The sequence below is a fragment of the Loxodonta africana genome, chromosome 8 (assembly GCF_030014295.1).
Source record: "Loxodonta africana isolate mLoxAfr1 chromosome 8, mLoxAfr1.hap2, whole genome shotgun sequence".
Taxonomy (NCBI): Eukaryota; Metazoa; Chordata; class Mammalia; order Proboscidea; family Elephantidae; genus Loxodonta; species Loxodonta africana.
Genome location: NC_087349.1, coordinates 68254866 through 68280386, shown reverse-complemented (window position 1 = coordinate 68280386; position 25521 = coordinate 68254866). Strand labels below are relative to the sequence as shown.

The following is a 25521-nucleotide window of genomic DNA, read 5'->3' as shown; positions in this document are numbered from 1 at the left end:
TTGGTTTTTTTTTTTTTTTTGGTTTATGCACAAAGCAAATGTTTTCTGGTAAAGATGATAATGACCTGGATTAGGTATATACAATGTCTCTAGTAGCCTTTTACATAATCTCTTCATTGAGTTAACTCATAGGTTAAAATGATAAACTAAATGAATATGCTAATGTAAGAGAAAAAGTGAGATCCCTTGTGGGCAGTATTCATCAACAGTCCTCTAGGAAATCTGTCAAAATGCACAGTGATTAACATATAGCACAAAATTAACAACTTAGAGAGCCTGAGAGAAGTAATTAGCAATACAGCCCCTGAAATAAATACTAGCATCTCAACAAAGCTGTGGACAGCTGCTAGAAGCAACCTTCGAATTTCTTAAATCCTATCAGATAATTTCTATTTTATTAGCTTTGTTTGGTAATGTATTTTTAAAGTTAAAATAATTGGCCTAATATCCTAAACTTCATTGCATAATCTTCTTTATTTGGTGGACTATGGAGAGGTACGTTTGTTAAAGTTCTTTTTAGATACATTCCTTTTAGTTTTCAGTATTTTTTTCCCCTCAGGAAATTTTTCAGCAGCATTTCAGTAACTTCTTGATCCTTTTTTCCATCTTAACATTCAAGGTGAGATGATGTCCTTACATGTTTTTCCTCTTTTGACTTTCCTTTCTGTTCAGCTTTTGATTCTCCACCCTCATCCCCCCAAGAGATGTAGAGTCCACTTCTCAAAACCAGGTATTATTTTAGTCAAACATGACACTAGTTTGAATACAGTTATGCGTAGTCATTTTCTTTTGGGGGAACTGTGAATTAGAAATCTGTATTGATAAGATTGTTCACAGCAACATCTGCTACCACTCTTGACAAACACTAACAGGTGAAGCTTTTTCCAAATTCCCGTGGGTGAGGGCTGAGCTGTGGAGGGGAGTGGCAGAGCCCTGTATCACCCTGAAATGTAGAAGACACTAACATAAGTCAATTTGGGGAGGGAGTGTTGAAGTCTGACACAAAAGGTGTTTTCAACAAGCCAAGTATGTAAAATGGCATTCCCGGAGTCAACTGCCAATTTTTCAGTAACATCCTAGATTTAATGGGTTGTCTAGCAAACTTTCATGTAATAACATGGAACACTATAAAAGGTAAATTTAAATTATTTAACTCTCTCACAGTACTGTCAAATCTGATAAAAAGTTTAAAAATTAACTTATTGATATAATCCATAGCCCCTGGGTGAGATCTGAAATTTCCAACAAACCCCTCCCCAAGGGGACTGGTCTCTGTGTCTGGGGTCTGGGTGTGAATGGAGACGCCATCACATGTGCTGTAAAACGCACTACCATCAACTTAAACATTCTTCGTACATTAAGTTGCTTGTATTACCTTTTTTTAGGTGCAATGCCAGTTTCACTTATTATGGAAACCAGCCAATTACAAGTGACTAAACAGTGGGAGAAGTCGGTGTCTAATAAGGCACTGGATTGTTTCTAATTGCTAGAAGAGACAGCCTTCTTAAAAGTCTCCTGACACAGTCAGAAGTTAGGGTAGGAAGAGAGGCTTGTTACACCTGGAGCCCAGGGGGAAGCAGCAGGCGACAGTTGGCATTCTCTCAGGAGAGCCAGTTTACTCATTATTTTTGTGTTTGCGCTAGTGAACACCTTCAAAGTAAAAATTAATTTCCCTTTTGGATTACTTAGAATATTATTTTTAATGCTGAAGTTTTCCACATCATCCTTGCTCACAAATTTTTTTTTTTCAGAATGAGTAAAAAAAAAATCACGTAGTTGTTTCTAACAGCACACACACACCCAAAAACAGCTTTTGAGAGATTTTTTGATGTTTCCTATGATTTTCTTGTAGACATTCTTGATTAAATCTTTTTTTAAAGAAAAGTAAATGAGACAAAAGCATTCAGTATTAATGGTTAATGGCTCTGGTGCTAACCGAAGGTTGGAGGTTTGAATCTACCCAGTAGCCCCATGAGAGAAAGACCTGGCAATCTGCTTTAGTAAAGATTACACCCAAAGAAACCCTATTGGGTAGTTCTACTTTGTCACATGCGGTCACTATGAGTCGGAATCGACTTGACAGCACCCAATAACAACAACAATTAAAATGAAAGTTAAGTGTTTTCATAAAAAGACCAGACTTATTAGTCTGACAGAGACGGAAAAAAAAAAAAAAAGGAACCCCCAAAATTATGGCCTCTGGACTCTCTTAACCCAGAACTGAAACCATTCTTGAAGTCCACTTTTCAGACAAAGATTTGGCAGGCCTATAAAACAAAAAACAACACACTTCAGGAATATGCTTCTTAGTTCAATCAAATATACAAGACCAAATAAGCAGCTCCTGTCCAAAAGCAGGACAAAAAGGCAGATAGGGACAGGAACTGGACAAATGGACACAGGGAACCCAGGATGGAAAAGGGGAGCATACTGTCAGATGGTGGGGATTGCAACCAATGTCACAAAACACTGTGTATGAGTTTTTGAATGAGACCTTAACTTGAGCTGTAAACTTTCACCTAAAGCTCAATTAAAAAAAAAAAAAAAGTTAAGTGTTTCATTGGTAGGGAGAAAGCTCTCCTCAAAACATCCAAAGGATGAAAACCCACCTAGTTCTACCTAAAAAAATTTCAAACAATTAAACCGAAAGCTTGTTAACCAAGAATAAGCTTCAGAATATTAAGATCATTCTGATCCTATCTGCAGTCCTGCCTGTCCCTTTGCATCTGTCACCCCAAATCAGGTCTCTTAGAGAATGGCAGGGACAAAAGGCCCTTCCTAATCTATCCAGCTGTCTCCCACCCCTGCCAGAGCATCTCTGGATCTTGCTAAGGGTACAAGAGGCAAGTCGGAGGAGCATGAAATCAGCCACAGTTTCAGCTTCCTCCTGTCACCACTCCCCACCATTCCTAATGAAGGACTTCATTCTGGGTGGCTGGAGAAGCATCCAATGCCTGTCCCACTCCCTCTGCCAACTCCACACATGGGGCAGCCTGTCGACAGGAGCACATTCCAAAGGGCCAAATATTCAACGTCAACTTCCTCAGCACTAAACTCTTAGGTGACTTTCCAAGCAGCAACGCTTTGGGGACTTTCACTGTCATTTCTTTACTGGGATAGGTTTTTAATGTCTTTAAAATGAACTGTTTAAGATATTAGTCAGATATTAAATTACTCTGGTGGAAAAAATGTACCCTAAGCAGAGCAGTAAAGGGTGGAGAAAACATCTCATATTTCTACTTAATAAATGAGCTTTCGTTTTGTTTTTAAACTAGGCTCTGAGGAAAGAGATGAGTCCTTAAATATAAGGCAAACTGAATGAAGAGCAGATATGGTGAAGCTGGAGAGATTTCAGAAGTGACAGCGAAACTCTTTTTGGATTGGGTTTAGTATCACCTTTCTGGGTTTTCTCTTTCTTTACGTTTTAGGTTACACTAGGGAGTAGTGACTTTAGGAAACCAAATGGATCTTGATTTTTGGTATGGCGAATAGGTTTCTTCACCTGTTAAAATTGAAAGCCAGCAAAGATCATTGTTAGGCACCTTAGAACCTTCCTGAAAGGAACCAAAGGGATGGAAAAATTTAGATGGAGAGTTTCATCCCAGGGTCTAAAGGAACCTACTTTAATCCAGGGAATTTGAGTTTGGGGTTAAATTTTTTTTCTTTTTTTAGTTTTTCCTCCTTAATACACTTCATCTCCAGTCCCTCTCTGCCTTAGAATAAAGGGGATAAGGTGGAAAGAGGAAAAAAAAAAAAAGAGTGAGAAATTCCAAAGTAAAAGGAATACTTGAACACAAACATGTGAAGGCCAAGAACCCAAAAATTAAATTTCCTATAAAGGATGGAAGATGAGAGTTGAGCTATTAAATTTTTTTTTTAGGGTATGCAGAAAGAGCCAAAAGGGTGATTTACTGTTACTCGGAGAGCCTTGGAAACCCTCATGGTGTAGTGGTTAAGTGCCACGGCTGCTAACCAAAGGGTCGGCAGTTGGAATCCACCAGGCGCTCCTCGGACTCTATGGGGCAGTTCTACTCTGTCCTATAGAATCGACTCGATGGCACTGGGTTTTCTGGGTTTTGGGGAAAGGCTTAGCCCAGGAGTTCATGACTTTGTGCTTTCAACTTTATAGTTAGACAATTCCAGTCCTACCTACATTAAAAAGAAAAAAGCTCATGTATGATTTAAGAAAATAAGGGAAAGGGAGGAGAGGTGAATTTAGTTGATTTTAAGGAAAATGATGTTGCAGAAGAGAGGAATGTACATAATTAACTATGGTTTTGAGATGACAGCCAGAAGATTTCCAAGTTAAATAGTTGTGAGCAGCAACAATTTCGCGTCAAATAGTGGTGGAATTTGTACCAACTACCTCTAAGCAAGAGGGAATTCTTTAAGGAATCAAGTACAGTGTCAGAAAGACAAAACCCAGGCTGAGCTATGAACATTCTATAAGATTATTCTGTGATTCTTCACATATTTGAATTAATAGCAGCTCCCTAGGCCAAAATTTAGTGTAGAATATGTGCTTTTCTAGCAAATAAAGTAGTTGTTATGGTGATTTTAAATTAGTGCCATCAAGATAAAAGTGACTGCTACATTCCATGAACCATTTGCTTCACAGCCAGATGAAGCCATAAATATACAACAAAGCTATGGATTAATTTCTTCTATCTCCTTAATGTTAATATCACACATATAATTTAACAGCTGAAAAAAGCGTCAGAAGAAAAGGATCCGGAAAGAATTACGTATTCCCTCCCCTCAAACCCCAACTACAGCTTTAGTAACTCAAAGAAGAAATCCTAACTAAATAATAAAGTTATTTTTAGATAAGAGATTTAAAAATTAAAACACAACAGTTATTCTCAAAACTGATCTAGTATCCATACCTACCTGATCCACTATGAAAAGCAGGTAATTCTCTGAACACTTTCTTACCTGAAATCAATAAATAATCTTGTACCCAGGAGCACAGCTAGTTCTTCATTCAAACTACCCACTTCAAGATACCGAGGCAACAATGGGAACTCGGCTTTTTTTAAGGTCATCAATCAGCTTTACATTTTAAAGGCACATTTTAAACAGATACATTTTGGAGAATAAAAACAAATAATTGCTATTTCTTTCAGTGTTTACTGTGTGCTAAGTACAAAGCAAAAGGTTTAAAAAAGAAAGACTTTATGGCTGGTGGATTAAATAGACCTGGATGTAAACCCTTTGTGGGTAGGGACTGTGTCTTATTCTGGCTTGCATGGAATAGGCATAAATGAATGAATTCATTTCAATATCCCCAATCTCATGAGGAAAGACATTTTATTTTCCCAATTTGTTAGATGATGTTGTTAGGTGCCGCCCCGTTAGTTCCGACTCACAGCGACCCTGTAGGACAGAGAAGAGTTGCCCCATAGGGTTTCCACGGAGCGGCTGGTGGATTTGAGCTGCTGAACTTTTGGTTGGCAGCCAAGCTCTTAACCACTGCACCACCTTGTTAAACGTAGATGTTGATAAACAGATATTAAGTGATTTGCCGGAAGTAGTGGCCAGCACTAGCCTGAGGGGAGAATATCAGGGAGACAGCGTCCAGTGCTGTCTCTCTCCTAGATGGGCTTTAGGCCCCTTGTCTTTGTGTTTGGCAAGAAGCACAGTTTGGTTCAGAACACATACAGTCAAACCTACTCTCCTGAGCCCAAAACCACTGACTGATTAGGAATATTTTGATCACTTTGATTTGGACCAATCAATTCTCACACTCCTGTTCTAGATCAGAACAGGATTGCTTTACTAATATTATTTACTAATAGTCTTACTACAGACACTTTTGCTGATAGCTGCCACACATTGACCACTTACTATGTGGTACGCTCTTTGCTGTGCAGTTGACGTATAATACTTAGTTTAATTCTCATCTCAACGTTATAAAGTAAACGTTATCCCCCAAAATAAGAAAACCGAGGCTCCATGAGGTTATATAGTTTGTCCAAAGTCAAGAAATGACACCAAGATCTACTGAATTTTACGGCTCCTAAACTTGTTTGCCTCATTGTATTTACTTAATTACTCTATGTTGCAAGTATTCAGGTGTTGAGCCAAAGACATTTAAATACTATGAATGTTCTTCTAGACACTTTAATTTCTTAAAGAAAACCTTACAAAGTATGCCTCTTTGAATAATGTAGACATGAAGAAGAGATGGGAAATTCACTTTTTGGAAAGGCATATTCCAGTGAAACTAATGAACTGATATAAACAGACAGAAAACGTATTCCACCTATGAGCAGAGAAACATAAAAGTGAATTAGCTGGGATGACAAGTGACTGGAACAATAGCTGAAGGGATGCATCTAATGAAAACATCCGGAAGAACTCCTAAAATTCATTTTTCATTCACCTTCTAGACATCCTACATCATCTAATTTTAGGAAACATTTCTCACCTTCTGAAACATACTCCTTATTCCACCTAGTTCCTTAGGCTACAGCAGTAGTTCTCAACTTTTTTTTTTTTTTTTTGTCCCTTTAACCAAAACCAAACCAAACCCAGTGCCGTTGAGTTGATTCTGACTCATAGTGACCCTACAGGACAGAGTAGAATGCCCCACAGAGTTTCCAAGGAGTGCCTAGCGGATTTGAATAGCCGAGCCTTTGGTGCGCAGCCGTAGCACTTAACCACTACACCACCAGGGTTTCGTTTGTCCCCTTAGGGAGCAAAAATTAATTTAACTTAAATTCTACCCTATGAGAGAAATTAAACACTAAGGGTTAAGATTTGTTGGGTAGAGTTGAGCTTTGAAGATGATATTTTTCATCTCCCAAGAACCAATTTACCCTGTTGAGAACGCTGGTTTACAGCTACTTGAACCCTCCTCTTTGAGCATATACCCCTGTTCCTTCTAAACTGAAAATTGTTAGGAATAAATAATGAGGACTCAGGAAAAGCATGTAGATACCTGGCATCAGCATTTCATGGATGCCTCATTCACTCATTCTATGCAAAGTTAGTTCCTCCTGTTAACAACAAGGCCATTTATTCAATGGCACAGGCTGGTCAGAAGAAAGACTGGTGTGATGCCTAATTCTATATGTCAATTTCGGTAGGCTATTTTTTTTTTTTTTTATGGAGACCTGGTGGCATAGTGGTTAAGAGCTCAGCTGGTAACCAAAGAGGTTGGGAGTTCAAGTCCACCAGCTTCTCCTTGGAAACTCTATGAGGCAGTTCTACTCTGCCCTATAGGATCTCTGTGAGTTGGAACTGACTTGACCGCACCAGCAACAACATGGTTCCCAGTGGTTTGGCCAAATACTAGCCTAGTTGCTGTGCCACAATGCAATATAATGTAATAACCTTCATAATGTAATATAATATAATCAATCAATCAGTTGAAAAGTGATCTTAGGGTATGTTCTGCCTCTGGACTATAAATAGATATTGTGGCAGAACTTGCTGTCTCTCTCCACTCTGCACTCTTTCCTTGCCTAACCTACAGATCTTGGGCTTCAAGACCGCAGAAGTCTCTAGCCTGCCACCTAACCTATGGATTTTTTTTTTTAGTTTTTAATTGTGCTTTAGGTGAAAGTTGACAGAACAGATTCGTTTCCCATTCTATAGTTTGTACATAAAGTGTTCCATGACATTGGTTGCATTCCCCACAATATGTCAGCACTCTCCCCATTTCCGCCCTGGGTTACCCATTTCCTTTGGTCCAGATTTCTACCCCTTTGTGCCTTCTCATCTTTGCTTTTGGGCAAATGTTGTCCTTTCGATTTGGTATACTTGATTGTTCTAAGGAACATGTTCCTCTCAGATGTTACTGTTTATTTTATGGGCCTGTCTTGTGTAGCTGAAAGGCGCTCCTTGAGAATGGCTTCAGTTTCAGGTCAGAAGGGTGTCTTAAGGCTACATTCTTGGGGGTTTCTCACTCTCTGTCAGACCAGTAGTCTGGTTTTTTTTTTGTGAATTTGATTTTTTGTTATACATTTTTCTCTGGCCCTGTCTGGGACCCTCTGTTGTGATCCTGGTCAGAGTGATTAGTAGTACTAGCCAGGCACCATCTAGTTCTTCTGGTCTCAGGGTCTTGTAAGCTGTGGTTCATGTAGTCCATTAGTCTTTTGAACTAATTGTTCCCTTAAGTCTTTGGTTTTCTTCACTCTCCTTTGCTCCAGATGGGAAGAGGCCAATCATTGCATCTTAGATGGCTGCTTGCAAGCTTTTAAGACCCCAGAATGGTACTCACCAAAGTAAAATGTAGAACATTTTCTTTATAAACTATGGTATGCCAATTGAACTAGATATCCCCTGAGACCATGGTCCCCAGCCCTCAGCCCTAGTAGCTCGGTCCTTCAGGGTGTTTGGATGTGTCTAGGAAGCTTCTGTGGCTTTACCTTGGTCAAGTTGTGCCGACTTCCCCTATATTGTGTGTTGTCTTTCCCTTCACCAAAGTTAACTTACTTACTATCTAGTTAGTGATTTCCCCTCCTCTCTCTCATAACCATCAAAGATTGTTTTTTTCTGTGTGTAAAACTTTTCTTGGGTTTTTATAATAGTGGTCTCATACAATATTTTTCTTTTTGTGTTTGACTTACTTTACTCACCATAATACCCTCCAAATTCACCTATGTTGTGAGATGTTTCACAGATTCATCATTATTCTTTATCATTGCATAGTATTCCATTGTGCGTAGGTACCACAGTAGTTTATCCACTCATCCGTTGATGGGCACTTAGGTTATTTCCATTTTTTGCTATTGTGAATAATGCTACAATGAACATGGATATGCACACATCTATTTGTGTCATGGCTCTTATTTCTTTAGGGTATATACCTAGGAGTGGGTTTGCTAAGTGATATGGTATTTCTATTTCCAGCTTTTTAAGGAAGCGCCATACCATTTTCCATTTTGGTTGCACCAGTTTATGTTCCCATCCACAGTGTATAAGAGTTCCAATCTCCCCACAACATCACTAACATTTGTTATTTTCTGGATTTTTTTCTTTTTTTTGATTAGTGCCATAATTGTCAGGGAGAGATGGTATCTCATTGCAGCTTTCATTTGCATGTCTTTAACGCTAATGATCTTGAGCATTTCTTCATGTGTTTGTTAGCTGCCTGAATGTCGTCTTTGGTGAAGTGTCTGTTTAAGCAGATTGTTTGTCTTTTTGTTGTTGAGGCGTTGAAGTTTTCTATAAATATTAGAGATTAGACCCTTGTCAGTATGTCATAATCAAAATTTTTTCCCCGTCTGTAGGTTCTCTTTTTAATAAGTCTTTTGATGAGCATTAAATGTTTAATTTTTAGAAGGTCCCATTTATCAAGTTCATTTTCTGTTTATTTTTAGTTTTGTTTGATATTCTATTTATGCCATATATTAGGGACCCTAGTATTGTCCTTATTTTTTCTTCCATGATCTTTATAGTTTTAGGTTTTATATTTAGGTCTTTGATCCATTTTAACTTAGTTTTTGTGTATGGTGTGAGGTATGAGTCCTGTTTCATTTTTCTACAGGGAGACATCCAGTTTTGCCAGCACCATTTGTTAAACATACTGTCTGTGCCCCATATAATGGACTTTGGCCTTTTGTCAAAGATCAGTTGTCCATAGGTGGATGGATTTATGTTTGGGTTCTCAATTTTGTTCCATTGGTTTCTGCATCTGTCATGGTACTAGTACCAGGCTGTTTTGACTACTGTGGCTTTATAGTAGGTTCTGAGATCAGGGAATGTGAGGCCTCCTACTTTTTTCTTCTTCTTCGACAATGCTTTATATATCCAGGGCCTCTTTCCTTTCCATAAAAGTTGGTGATTTGTTTTTCCATCTTGTTAAAGAATGCTATTGGGATTTGGATCAGAATTGCATTGTATCTATAGATTGTTTTGGGTAGCATGGACATTTCACAATGTTAAGTCTTCCTATCTATGAGCATGGTATGTTTTTCCATTTATGTAGGCCTCTTTTGGTTTCTTGCAGTAGTGTTTTGCAGTTTTCTAGGTCTTTTACATCATGATTAGATTTATTCCTAAGTATTTTATCTTTTGGGGGCTATTGTAAATAATATTGTTTTCCTGATTTCCTTCTCAAAGTTCTTTTTGTTGGTTTGGAAGAATTCACCTGATTTTTGTTTGTTGATCTTGTATCCTGCTACTTTGCTGAATTCTTCTATTAGTTTCAGTAGCTTTCTTGTGCAATCTTTGGGATTTTCTATGTTTAAGATCATATCATCTGCAAATAGGGATAGTTTTAGTTCCTCCTTACCAATTTAAATGCTCTTCATTTCCGTTTCTTGCCTTATTACTCTAGATAGGCCTTCCAGCACAATGCTGAATAACGGGCATCCTTGCCTGGTTCCCGTTCTCAAGGGGAATACTTTCAATCTTTCTCCATTGATAATAATGTTGGCTGTTGGTTTTGTATAAATGCCTTTTATTATGTTGAAGAACTTCCTTTCTATTCCTATTTTGCTGACAGTTTTTAGCAGGAATGGGTGTTGAACTTTATCAAATGCTTTTTGTCAATTGAGATGATTGTGTGATTTTTTGTTTTATTTATGTGGTAGATTATGGTGATTGATTTTCTAATGTTGAACTATCCTTGCATACCTGGTCATGATGTATAATTTTTTTTGATATGCTGTTGAATTCTATTGGCTAGAATTTTGTTGAGAATTTTTGTTTCTATATTCATGAGGGATATTGGTCTGTAATTTTCTTTTTTTGTGTTGTCTTTGCCTGGCTTTGGTATCACAGTTATGCTGGCTTCATAGAATGGATTCAGAAATATTCCTTCTTTTTCTACGCTCTGAAATAGTTTGGGTAGTCTTGTGTGAGATCTTCTTTGAATGTTTGGTAGAAATCTCCAGTGAAGCCATTTGGGCAAGGGCTTTTTTTGTTGTTGCGAACTTTTTTTTTTTTTTTTCCTAAGTACTTCTTCAATCTCCTCTTTTGCTAGGGGTCTGTTCAGTTTTTCTAACCTCAGCTTGTGTTAGTTTAGGTAGGTAGTGTGTTTCTAGAAATTTGTCCATTTTCTCTAGGTTTTCAAATTTGTTGGAGTATAGTTTTTCATAGTATTCTGTTATCCTTTTTATTTCAGTTGGTTCTGTTGTAATGTCACCCATGTCATTTCTTATTTGGGTTATTTGCTTCTTCTACTTTTCTTTTGTCAATTTGCCCAATGGTTTGTCAATTTTAATGACCCTTTCAAAGAACCAGTTTCTGATCTTGGTGAGTCTTTCTATTGTTTTTCTGTTCTCTGTTTCATTTATTTCTGCTCTAATATTTATAATTTCCTTTCTTCTGGTGAATGTGGGCTTCTTTTGCTGCTCTCTTTCTATTTGTTTGAGTTGTAAGGTTAATGTTTTGATTTTGGCCCTCTCTTCTTTTTCAATGTGTGCTTTTATTGCTATAAGTTGACCTCTTAGCACTGCTTTTGCTGGGTCCCAAAGGTTTTGGTATGTTGTATTTTCATTCTTGTTGGATTCTAGGAGTTTTTAATTTCATCTTTAACTTCTTCTATTACCTAGTGGTTTTTAAAGCAAGGTGTTATTCAGTTTCCATGTATTTTTTCCCTTGTTCTTCCTGTTATTAATTTCTACTCTTATAGCATTGTGATCAGAGAAAATGCTTTGTATTATTTCAATGTTTTGGATTTTATTGAGAAGATTTAAGGTCTAACATGGTCTGTTCTGGAGAATGATCCATATGCATTGAGAAAGAACATATACTTTACTGTTTTTGAGTGGTGTGATCTTTATATGTCTGCGAGGTCAAGTTGGTTGATTGTGGCACTTAGGTCTTCTGTATCTTTGTTGAGTTTCTTTCTAGCTGTTCTGTCTTTCACTGAGAGTGATGTGTTAAAGTCTCCTACTGTTAACATGGAACTGTTTCTCTTTTCAATGGTGTTAGAGTTTACTTTTTGTATTTTGAAGCCCTGTCATTGGGTATGTATATATTTATTATGGTTGTGTCCTCTTGGTGGACTGACCCTTTAATCATTATATAATGTCCTTCCTTGTCATTTATGATGGATTTTACCTTAAACTCTATTTTGTGAGAGCTTAACATTGCCACTCCTGCTCTTTTTTGGTTATTGTTTGCTTGATTTTTTTTTTTCCCATCCTTTGAATTTTAGTTTATGTCTTTGTGACTAAGGTGTCTCTTACAGACAGCACATTGATGGGTTGTTGTTGTTGTTGTTAGCTGCCGTTGAGTCGGTTCCAACTCTTAACAACCCTATGCACAACAGAACAAAACACTGCCCGGTCCTGAGCCGTCCCTACAATCATTGTTATGCTTGAGCTCACTGTTGTAGCCACTGTGTCAATCCACCTCGTTGAGGGTCTTCCTCTTTTCCGCTGACCCTGTACTCTGCCAAGCATGATGTCCTTCTCCAGTGACTGATCCCTCCTGACAACATGTCCAAAGTATGTAAGACACGGTCTTGCCATCCTTGCTTCTAAGGAGCATTCTCGTTGTACTTCTTCCAAAACAGACTTGTTCGTTCTTTTGGCAAAAAAAAAAAAACTTTGGTCTTTTGGCAGTCCATGGTATATTCAATATTCTTTGCCAACACCACAATTCAAAGGGGTCCACCCTTCTTCGGTCTTCCTTATTCATTGTCCAGCTTTCACATGCATGATGTGATTGAAAATACCAGGGCTTGGGTCAGGCGCACCTTAGTCTTCAAGGTGACATCTTTGCTCTTCAACACTTTAAAGAGGTCCTTTGCAGCAGATTTAACCAACACAATGCATCTCTTGATTTCTTGACTGCTGCTTCCATGACTGTTGATTGTGGATCCAAGTAAAAAGAAATCCTTGACAACTTCAGTCTTTTCTCCATTTATCATGATGTTGCTCATTGGTCCAGTTGTAAGGATTTTTGTTTTCTTTATGTTGAGGTGCAATCCATACTGCAGGCTGTGGTCTTTGATCTTCATTAGCAAGTGCTTCAAGTCCTCTTCACTTTCAGCAAGCAAGGTTGTGTCATCTGCATAACGCAGGTTGTTAATGAGTCTTCTTCCAATTCTGATGCCCCATTCTTCTTCATCTAGTCCAGCTTCTCATATTATTTGCTCAGCATACAGACTAAATAGGTATGATGAAAGAATACAACCCTGACGCACACCTTTCCTGACTTTAAACCAATCAGTATCCCCTTGTTCTGTCTGAACAACTGCCTCTTGATCTATGTAAAGGTTCCTCATGAGCACAATAAAGTGTTCTGGAATTCCCATTCTTTGCAACATTATCCATAATGTGTTATGATCCACACAGTTGAATGTCTTTGCATAGTCAATAAAGCAAAGGTAAACATCCTTCTGGTATTCTCTACTTTCAGCCAGGATCCATCTGACATCAGCAATGATATTCCTGGTTCCATGTCCGCTTCTGAAACTGGCCTGAATTTCTGGCAGTTCCCTGTTGATATACTGCTGCAGCCATTTTTGAATGATCTTCAGCAAAATTTTGCTTGTGTGTGATAGTAATGATATTGTTCTATAATTTCCACATTCAGTTGGATCACCTTTCTTGGGAATAGGCATAAATATGGATCTCTTCCAGTCACGTTTTTTTAATCTATTCTGCTACTCTCTGTCTCTTTTCTGGTACATTTAAGCCATTTAAATTCATTGTGATTATCAACAGGTATGAGTTTACTGCTGTCATTTTGTTGTGCTTTTTTTTTGTGGTGTTGATAGTTTTGTTGTTCTGCTCAATTTTCTGTGATGAGTTCTTTTTTCATTTCTTTCATTGTTGATTTTGAGTTTACTGAGTCTTTGTGTTTTTCTTCTTTTTTATTTTGATGAGTAGGTTCATTAACTTTCTTTGTGGTTACCTTGAAATCTACCTTTATCTTCCTAAGTATAAAGCAGTCTTATTTCTTCATATTACCTTGATTTCCTTATTTTGATGCTGTTGCCATTTACAGATTGATGTCTCTGGTTCCCTGTTTTCAGTCTTTTAGCTTTTGAGAATATTTTATTTGGCTTGGTATCTGGCTGATGCTGTCCTGTGTCCTAATCTCAGGTTGTTGTCTGATGTTGTTGGTTCTCTGTCCAAAGGACTCCCTTTAATATTTCTTGTAAGGTCTGACTCACAGCAACCCTATAGGACAGAGTAGAACTGCCCCATAGAATTTCCAATGAGCTCCTGGTGAATTTGAACTGCCAACCTTTTGGTTAGCACTCGTAGTAGCACTTAACCACTATGCCACCAGGGTTTCCCAATGTTGGTCTGGTTTTTTACAAATTCCCTTAATTTCTGTTTATCTGGGAATGTCCTAATGTCACCATTGTATTTGAGAGACGGTTTTCCTGGATATATAATTTTTTGTTGGAATTTTTTTTTTTCAAGGTCCCGGGCAGGCAGGGCTACACAGCGGGGGTTACAGCAGACAGAAGCCTCCAGTTGTGGGGGCTGGGGGGCAGTGTGGGGACAAAGGAGGGGGGCTGCCATCAGTCCATGGGTACCCAGTAGGAGAGAGTGACCCTATCCGCTCGAGTGCAAAGTGGAGGAAGGTATGCTGCTGGTACTTGGGCCCCGGCACAGGTGGCTGGAGGGAGTAGGAGGCGTCACTGGTCTGTGAGCCCCCACTGCAGGTGGCTAGGTAGAACAGTGAGTGTTGCTGGTTTGTGGGCCCCTGGTCAGGTGGCTGGGCGTAGCAGTGATCACCACTGGTCCTTGGACCCCTGCACAGTTGGCTGGGCGGGAGAGAGGGTGCCTCCAGTCCCCAGGCCCTGGCGGCCAAGTGGAGAAGTGGGTGCTGCCATTCTGCAGGCCCCCAGTGCTGGTAGCCAGGTGGAGATGCGGACACCACCAGTCCACGGGTCCCCACCCTGAGTGGCTGAGCAAAGGGGCAGGTGCCACCAGTCCATGGGTCCCTGGCTCAGGGGGTGGGGTAGTGGTGGATGCCACTGGACCGTGATCGAGTGTGGGGGAGCTGGATGAGGTAGGTGGGGGGGAGCCCCATGGGCCTCCAACACAGGGGTTCAGGGGTGTGTAGTGGGTGAGGTGAGTGTACTTAACTTTCACAGGGCAGGAAGCACTCCTGCCTGGCTCTGGACGTGGGTGCATCACTTGGCTGCACCAGGTGATGGGGGCTATAGGTGGGAACGCTGTTTGCTTTGTCTCAATATGGCTGTGCTGTGCGGCTTCAGCTGGCAGGTTGCTGACAATCCATAATTCTCTAGGTCTGCTGTTTTTGTACAGTCTGTCCTTTTACCTGGCACTTCAGCCTTGCCTTTGATACTCAGGGTTCCAAAGTTGTCACCTATATCCAATTCACTTTTTTTTCCTCAGGTCATTCTTGTAAGAAGGATGTTATTCAGAGTCTCACTATGGCAACATTTTGGATTGCCTCCCTGACCTATGGATTTTGGATTTGCCAGCCCTCACAATCACATATATATGTTGTTGTTAGGTGCTGTTGAGTCAATTTGGACACATGGTGACCCCATGTGACAGAGCAGAACTGACCCACGTGGTTTTCTAGGCTGCAATCTTTACAGAAGCAGTTTGCCAGGTCTTTCTCCCATGAAGCTACTGGGTGGGTTCGAAACACCAACCTTTTGGTTGTCAGCCGAGTGCTTAACTGTTGTGCCACTAGGGCTCCGTGTGTGTGTGTGTGTGTGTGTGTGTGTGTGTGTGTCAGTCACTGGTTCTGTTTCTCTAGAGAACCATGACTAAGACACCTAGTAAGAGGAAAAGCTCTAAGTCAGAAGTCCTGGGTTCAAACCTCAGCTCTATCACTTAGCTATGAGGATTCAGTTAAGCCATCTAACCCAGTGGTTTTCAACAAGGGGTGATAAAATGTCTGGAGACATTTCATATTGTCACAACTGGGGAAGGGGGGTAGATGGTGGGAGATAGTAAGTACTGACCAGGGATGCTGCTAACCATTCTACAATGCACAGGACAGCCCCACAACAAAGAATTATCTGGTTCAAAATGCCAACTGCCAAGGTTGAAAACCTCTGATGTAATCTCTCTGTTCCTCATTTTTTCATTGTGCCAAATTCCTTAACAGACATTCCCTTGTCCATTTCCCTTGCTGCCTCTATGGTAGACACTGTAAAAGATAAATACTCATTTTGCCCACCTTCCTTGGCTTGTATCTGCCATGAGGCAGAGTTCTGCTCAGTAAGATATAAGTGGAAATTTATTAGCGGCTTGAGGAAAGTTTTTGGGTTTTTTTCCTGTTAGAAGAAAAGGAGTTAGCTGTTGTCACCCCCTTCTTCTATTCTTCCCTTGAACATGGATGCAACATCACTAAGGAAAAGCCAGGAAATTCAAAGAGAAGATGGCCTAAATATTGATAAGACCCTGAACCACCACCAGTAACACTCTTATTCTAGACTTCTTGTTGTGTTTGAAAAAATAAACCTCTATTTGTAAGCATTACTGATGTACACCAATTTAAAATTAGGTTAATGACAGAGTTTTAAAATATAAAATACATTAAGCACTTAGAACAGTACTTGGTATCTAGAAAGGGCTCATCAAATATAAGTGAAAATCTCTACGGCTACCACTAAATACCATTCCAACACACCCACCTGGACAATTGTCTTTTGGTCTAAGGGGTACTTAAGCAGTATATGGATGGGTTGGCATAAAACTATAATAAGAATCTACCATACAGTTCAAAGCAAACAATTTTCTCATGGTCTGCAGCTTTCTATAGGTATGATGAACAACAAGTCCACTTTCATTTATTTACCCAGCCAGGAATCCACCTATCCATCCAGAATTTATTAGGCACCCCCGATGCAAGAAAAGGAGCCCTGGTGGTGCAGTGCTTAAAGTGCTCAGCGGCTACCTGAAAGGTCAGCAGTTTGAACCCACCGGTCACTCTGTGGGAGAAAGATGTGGTAGACTGCTTCTGTAAAGATTTACAGCCTTGAAAATCCTATGGGGCAGTTCTACTCTGTCCTATAGGGTTGCTGCGAGTCAGAATCAACTTGATGGCAGTTGAGTTTTGGATGCAAGAAACAACACGCTTAAAACCTAAGCTGAAGTGATGCATGATTAAACCGTTGAAAATGAGAAAGAAGAAAAGGTGGCTTAGTCAACATTTCTGGAGATGATGAAATAGTTCAATTATGAGCTTCAGAAATTTCTCTAGGACTGGACTGTGTTATCTCTACAAAGTTATCAATGAACCAGGCACCTGCCTTATCAATTCCTCCTCCTGCTGGGTACTTTGTAAATTCATTTGTAAATATTATTCACTTTCATCCTTTGCACTTAGTGTTTCATTCACGAGAGTACAAAACCAAAGTCTATATAGTGATTGTCGTGGCTGGTACCAGGAAGAATGCCACTTTTTAATGAGAAAAACAAACTGCTACCTCCACGGACTGGGAGTAGGCAGAGAGGAGTACAATGCCTGTCCTTAGTAGAGGAGCACGGTAGGGCAACTTTTTAGCTGGTGGGAGGTATATCTCTGGGAAAGGATTGGCTGTTGGGGAAAATACATATGTTGGAGATAATTTTCAACAGGGAGTGGGAAAGATGGGGGCTAAGGAGGGTAATAACCCTCTGATGATAGTGGTGATAACAATCTTCCTTGGGAAGTGAAGACCTTTTCCACAAGTATGAATGGTCAATCATTTAAGGGCCAACACCTGGAATAATGTTTGGAAGCGAGGTATTTGCTGAGCAACTACTGGGTACAATTTGTTTTGTAACATAAAATAACTATCAGCTTACCCTATATATCTTACAATTTACTGAGAGAAAAAATTCACCACAGAATAGCCTCTGAGAGGAAGTGAAGTAACAGTGTGAAAATCTGAATGCCATAAGAGTTCTGAGATATTATGTGAACTCCATGCTTGGAGAACATTCATGTGGGAGCTAGAGACTGAGCTGCACCGAGCAGTGGGTAGAATGAGTATAGGTGTAACAGAAGACCACGAGAGGGAAAAGCCTCACCAGCAGAGGAATGGCATGGCACCAGAAGGGAGGTAGGGGCCAGGTAGGCAACAAAAAGGTTGGCCTGACTAGTCACCAATGGAAAAAAAGCTCTAATAGTTAGAGCGGTAGCAAAAAAGATGCAGGTACTAAGTAGCTCGCTATTTCCAGACTCATCACAAGAGAATATGGCTTTATTTCTAGGTGCTGTTACTTTTAATCCTGTTATGCCACCCCTACCCCTACCCATTCATTTCTTGTCTTTTTGTCTGTAAAATCACAAGCACTCTAGTCAAGGTAAATATTATACTTATCTTTTTAAAATAAATTAACCAGCTCCTGGCAAATTTTCTTGGGTTTCTTCTAATAACCACTGCTTGTCTTCCCGGTCACCTCCTTACATGATTTGAATTTAAATTCATTCCCTTACCTGACATTTCATGATGATTAAACCTGTCTTAGGCAGTCAACCTGATACTTTTACCTGCTATTTTATACTCTAGAATGAAAAGTGCTAAGGATAGAGCCTTTGTCTTTTGTGTTTTATGTTTTGTCAAGTGCCAGGTACATTTCTGGCACTTTGTATTAAAAAGCACAACAAAGAACGCCCAGGCCGAAGGATATCACATCTGCTGTCCTCCAGAACAACAAAAGCAGCAAGCACAGTGGTCTCTGACCTCTAGAGTGGTGATAGACTGTGCCGGGAAATGAAGTCCTTATCACAATCCACATTAAAAAAGAAATAGTGCCTCAAGTGTATCTCTACACACACTAGAAAACCTGAATAGAAATAACCTAGGCCCAGAAGACAATTGCTTTGCATAACGAAGGTTTTATCCCTACAATCGCTCTCTGATGGGTGTACATTGCCAAGTGTGGAAACTTAGAGTCACTTAAAATTACTAAGGTGGTAAACCTAAGATAGGTATAGTTTCAGCAGATAGTCTTTCAATTAGAAAAAAAGAAACTATTGACCCCTGGTACTCATTTAACATAATGTTTTAATCAAGAATAGGAAGTTACGTAATAAAGATTAAGAACTTGCTTTCAATTTGAGTTCTGAAGACTATTTTTGCTGAATGAAAAAGCTTGTCTAATGAAAGATTTTATTACTTCTTGATGTTATGAAGTATTTGCAAGTTGTTATTTGGACAACAGAAATGCAAGATTTGTTAACCAATCTAACAGTGATTTCTCTTTTTATAGACTAAATAAAATTTTAAAAATATTGGCTATTTTTGTTTTGTCCATTTGTTGAAAATGATGTACATTCACATCCTTATATCTTTTTTTTTTTATATCTAGGGGGAATAGAGTACCCGCGAAAATGGGGAACTTTAGAGATTTCAATAATTAATAGCCACATTGGCTAGAAATTAGATTGCCTAATATACAAAATCATTTAAATCCATTAAAAAATTTTTTTTAATTTTTTTTAAAAAAAGATACAAAATCATTTAAATCCATTTTAGGAATATGAAAATTGAATTCATACAGTAAACTGGCTACCAAATGAATGCACTAAAGAATATTTTAGAACTAGTTTTGATTGCATGACAAATCAAAATGATGGTCTGCCTTCCTCAGATAATTATTTGTTTTTCTCAAAAGTAAAGTGAGCTTATTCTTCAAGAGTCTGGACCACCACCAAAAGGGTTAATATTTCCAAGTCCTTTGGGAAGGTAATGTTACATAAAAACAAAACGCCACAGTCCATTAAAACATCAGACATTCCATTTTATGGTATATATTTAAATCTATACAAATCCATGATTTAAAAAAGAGCCCATGTAATTTAATTAGCACTAATCAATGTTGATTTAATAGAAGGCTGAAGACAGTTTCTTTTCTATGAACATTAAGGAAAACCAAAAAATAAAACACAAATTACAAAGGACAGATTCATAGTAACTTATATCCCCAAAATTTAATATAAAGACTTAATCAGCACTGTCTAGAAAGTTAAAATAAGTACAAAATATTTTGTTGTATTAGTAATGATATGGGTAACTAAACAAAATGTACATTTCTACTTTCAAAAAATTAAAATGGTGAAATTATTTAGCATAGAAAATATATTTGGGAGCATTAAGGAAATGTTTCTTATTTTTGTAAGGAAATCTCAAAGGTTGCATAAAGGGTTTCAACACAAACTCAAGGGCAAATTCTAATGTGGATGGGATAAGGACCTCATGTATTTCCTCGTTCAATGGTGATTCATTTAGCAAACATTTACTGCACACGCACTATATGTGAGGCATCATGCTAAGCACGGAAGTGTACGTTAAGACCAGAGCTGTGAGCCCCTGCTGAGACTCTCCATTTCCACACCAGATATACTGAATCGGAATCTACATTTTAACAAGATCTCCCAGGTGACTCTGATGTATAATAAACTTGAGGGCCACTGCTCTGTTAGTGGTTCTCAGCATTGGTCCCTAACCAGCAGTATCAGCATCACCTGAAAACTTGTTAGAAATGCAAATTCTCAGCAGAGGTTCAAACTGGAAGGAACTGGTCCAAGCCCTGGTTGAGACCCATTTATAAAAACCCAAGTGTCCATGAACAGATGAATGGATAGACAAAACGTGGTATATGCATACAAAAAAAACCCAGTGCCCTCGAGTAGATTCCGACTCATAGCAACCCTACAGGACGGAGTAGAACTGCCCCATAGAGTTTCCAAGGAGTGTCTGGCGGATTTGAACTGCCAACCCTTTGGTTAGCAGCCGCAGCACTTAACCACTACGCCACCAGGGCTGGGTTGGATTAACCATCAAGCAGGGTATGCACTGACTTAACATAAGCAAGGTACACACGGGCTTAATTGTGTTTATTTACTAATCTGTAGTGAACAATTTCACCTGTGTTTGATGTAGTGCAACCCAGGTGAAATTGTTTACTATAGATTTGTACGTAAACACAATTAAGCCAGTGGTACCTTGCTTATTAGGTAATTCGGCCCTGCCATACAATGAAATATTACTCAGCCATTAAGATAAGTGAGGTTCTGATAAATCCTACAACGTGGATAAATCTTGAAACACTGAGTGAAATAAGTTAGTCACAGAAGGATAAATATTGTATAACCCCACTTATATGAAATATCTATAATAGGCAAAGGTATAGAGACCAAAGGTTATTAATGGTTACTAGGAGTGGGATGGGAGGGGAAAACAGGAGGTTATTGCTTTAGGAGCACTGAATTTCTGTTAAGGGTGGTGAAAACTTTGGAAACAAAAATTATAATGGTTGAATAATGTGGCGAGTGTAATTTATGTCACTGAATTGTACATGTAAAAATGGTAGATGTTTTGTTACACATTTCATCATGATGAAAAAAAAAAAGATCCATTCACAATTACAATACTGTGGGTCAAGTCCCTTGCAAGAGGAAAGCACAGGATAGTAAAGGAACTTAGAAGAAGGACATCCAACCCAGCTTAGGAGAACAAGGAAAGGTCTCAGAAGAGGTGATACCTGTACAATATCTTGTTAATAGGATTTAGCCAGGTGATGAAAGGAGGCCAGGGCATTCCAGTCAAAGACAACAGAATGTAGACAGAAGATATGGTATGTTAAATAGTGCAGAAAACTGCTCACTAGGGCAAAAAGAAAGAGTAAACGGGCAGGAATATCATGAAGGAAGTCTGGGCAGGCAAGTGAGGAGGCCCATTCGCCTTAAGTGCTTCAATTCTCCAGAAGATAACAGAAAGAGAGCCCTTGCATTTTTTTAAAACAGTTCCTTCTGGCTGTATTGTGGAAGACAGATGGGACGGAAGCAAAACTGGTTGCAGGAAGGTCATTTAGGAGAAATTATAAAGACCTGGAGTGAGGCAGTGGCAACGGGTATGGAGAAGACAGTACACATTTGAAAGATGAATCTTTAAGATCCAAACAAGTTATTGTAAATTAAGTATGGAGCTGAGTAGAAATGAAGAATGGATAGACTCCTAGATTTTTCATTTAGGAAATTTAGGGCTTCAAATGATACGGTCAGGACTTTGAAACATGGAGGAGAAGATGGCAGCCAGCAGTAAGCCTAGCAAAATATCTAACATCTGTGTATCAGTTGATAAAGGGATGCTGACTGGACCAGACCAGGTTATGTGTCTATCCCCATGGGCTACAGTCATGGCAGCAAGTAATTATGACAGTTCCCACCCACAAACCACATGGAATGAGGAAGGAGCTCCCCAAAGAAAAGAGGAAGAGGAAGGGGGTGAGAAAGAGTATGGAGCAAGTAAAAATAATAACTACCATGTCCTGTAATAGAAACTGAGAGGAAGAGTCAAGACGAGATTCTTGATAACAAATTATGTATATGGATCTAGGACTTAGGAAAGAGCTCTGTGCTGAAGAGAGATTTGGGTGTCAACAGTGGTAGATAAGGAATGGATACGATCAAGCAATGAGAAGACAGAAAAAGAAGAGATGTGAGCCAAAGATGGAATTTGAACCAAAGATCGAATTCTGGGGAACACCAACATTTTAGGGATGGAATGAGGAAAAGATGTCCCCAACAGTCTAAGATAGAATGATCACAGAGATGGAAGGAAAACCAGAAAAGTAGGGCTATAGAAATCAAGGACGAAACCAATTTTAAGAGACTGGGATTCAACAACAGTGATAACTGCCTCAAAGCAGTAGAGATAAGGATTTTGGCATTCCCAAAATGGACAAAAGGTACAATTTGTAGAGGCTTGGTAAACGAAGCATTATCTTCAGCTGTGAAAACACAGTAAGATAATTTGGGGACTCTTATTGGAGGTCAGAGAAACCACAAAAGTTTTGAAATTCTATTCCTTTTCTTTTGGAAAATCCCATTTATAATTTAATGATTCCCTCCATTGATTTCCTCATCCATTCGACAAATCCTGATTGAGTACGAATTTGGTAGAACACCAGTGAGAGTGCACAGATTCTTAAAGAAAAAGGGGTGATGGTTGTAGTTTTGGAAGTATATTCAATTTACCTATTGTCTTTGTAATAGAAAATGCAAAGAATAAAACATCTCTAAATTTTCTTGGCTAGTCAAATATATAGAAGACACAGTCAAAAAACATCGTAGGGCTCACTGGTTGAAAAAGGTGGAGAGAAACTGGCCTAAGGGCTTAAGCATTTCTCCTTAGAAAAGATTCAATAAGAAGATGCATTTTTAAGGTTCCTGTCTCCTCCATTAAGTTCTATTTCTAATTTCAGGCTACAGAGCAGGCAAAACAAGGGAGAACTGTATGTTAATTATGGAAGCATACACATATATATTTAATTCCAGAGGCTATTGGTCCTTTATAGATTTTACAAGTATCATTCTCTTCTCTTAATCATCTTTATTTCTTTTACTGCTGCCCATATGTTTAGGGTCAGGAAATTCAAATACCTACCTGAGGTAGAAAATTCTAGATTTTCCTCACAAAAAATAAAGAGGTAATTTTTCTGAAAGGGGAAGAGGAGGGGTTGCTATTCTTGTTTTAAGCTGTTTTAATTGATGGCTAAAGCTGGTATCGTGAGATAGATGACTACATACAGTCTGTTCTAGGCTCAAAACTATATATCCATAAACACAAATTCCTGTGAAGACCTAAAACAAGGATGAGGGAGGAGATAGAATGGAGAGGATGAATATTTAGGATTTTATTTAGACCAACTACCCGTTTGCTTTTTTGGCATTCATTTCTTTCTTTTTGGTCGCGAAAAGGCCTGCTAAAATGACTAAGCTAACAACCAACGTCACACACAGCATGTTAGGGTACAGTGTACCCTGTAGGTATAAGAACTCTGCTTTGTTTTGCCCTTGTTCTTGAACAAAAGCTTTTTCTTTGTCAGCCTCCCAAATGTTCCTAGTCATTATACAGAAATACATTAATTTTAAAACAAAATAAATTATGTACCTTTTGAAAAGGAAAATTAAAATAAAAACCACACACATAATGAACCTGGCATTACCCTGTTCCTTCTTCCAGGCACCTCAGAGTTATAGTCAACACCTGTGGCCACACAAGGGGCAGACTTGGCAGCTGCAGAGTCCAGATGTCAGACACTGGATTGTAGGTCCCTGGCAGCAGTCCTAAGTCGCAGGCCCTCTCCTTAACTGACCTCTGAAATGGCCTATTGTCTGACTCCCTCTCTGGTCTAGGAAGTAACTAAGAAGCTGCTGTGGGGGCTGGCTCAGCGTTAGCCTACCGATGGGTTGCTCTGGATGCAATTATCCTTTGCCTTACCTTTGATTGTAAGGAATTTATTTCCTTTGTCGGGGTGAAAATTGGGGCTGGGCAAATTCTTGACAAAGAACTATATTCAGGTTTCTTTCAAGGACAAAATAAAATGCTTTTTCCTTTGATTTTTTCCCCCCAAGTGAAATTGGATAAGATCAACCGTACATTTTAGTATACAGTCATTCTGGTTAATCAGGAGTAAAACTGACTTCTTTGGACTCCCCTTGCCTCAAAAAAAAGACTCTAAATTTCCTTATACTGCTTCTTAAAACTAATTCTTAAAGTTTGACAATGAAACCTTTCTCTCTTTAGAAACTTGAGGAGCTACAAGTTTGTTTTGCCATGACGAAAAAACGTCTCCTTTATTGCAGAGAAGAACTCTTTGTATCATGAGTTATTTTGGTTCATTAAAGAGGAAAAGGATTACATTCTAACCTCATTCCCACATCACTTGATGAAGAATGAAATTATGTGTAAGATGCAACCATTTTGGGAATAAGGTATTAGAAGATCTAAGAGGCTCCACGTACAATTCACATTGCCGCCCGACAGTGAAGATCCATTGCGCATACAGTTACAGTTACTGCAAGTTAAGGAGAAAAATGTCTGAGGCAACTTCAGGATATATTAATGTCACATCCAGCATCAAGGTGGTATTCATTTGCAACATGCAAAATGTTCCAAATTTTCTTTATTAATTTTTATATTGGTCACCACAGATTTAGACATCAAAAAAAGAGATGATTAAGTATCTATGAGTCCATACTGATATAAATAAAATAATTGAATAAATAAATTGGAGAGAAGAAACAAATTTCTCATATAGAACAATTTCAAATAATCTATATGGCCACTCTTCTTTTAAGGAGGTGGAGTTTAATTCCCAACCCCTTGAGTGTAGTCTATGACTAGCGACTTGATTCCAAAGAGTAGACTCTGGAAAGGGGTAGGAGGATAGCTTTCCTGTGCAGACACCTGGCAAAAACTACCATGGCCAGTTGACCAAAGTTAACATCATCAGTGATACCATGTTGAGAGTACATACCCTTGGTGTGATTTAATCAGATGGGCACTTTACCTTGCGGTCTTCTTCCAAAAACCTAGAACCCCAGTCTAACCATGTGAAAACATTAGATTAAACTCCAGCTAAGGGACATGCTACAAAATATCAGATGAAAACAGACGAACAAAAAAACCGAACTCACTCTTGTCGAGTCCTTATAGGACAGAGTAGAATTGCCCCATAAAGTTTCCAAGGCTGTAATCTTTACAGAAGCAGACTGCCACCAGTACTCCTCAAATCTGTCAAGGTCATCAAAAATAGGAAGTCTGAGAAACTGTCAGGGCTGAGAGAAGCCTAAGGAGACATGACAATTAAATGTGATGTGGTATTGCTGAATGGGATC

The 25521-nt window shown here is 38.9% G+C and overlaps 1 protein-coding gene across 3 annotated transcripts in view; it reads right to left on the bottom strand.

The window, feature by feature from the left end:
• UMAD1 (UBAP1-MVB12-associated (UMA) domain containing 1) overlaps positions 1-25521 on the bottom strand; it is a 244243-nt gene continuing 218722 nt past the window's right edge. The window contains exon 5 of one of the 3 annotated variants that reach the window (XM_064290007.1): positions 1-25521. In XM_064290007.1, coding sequence (XP_064146077.1) covers positions 25473-25521 — 49 coding nt within the window. In that variant the 3' untranslated portion in view covers positions 1-25472. The other 2 variants (XM_023544397.2, XM_064290008.1) reach the window with 2 other exon arrangements.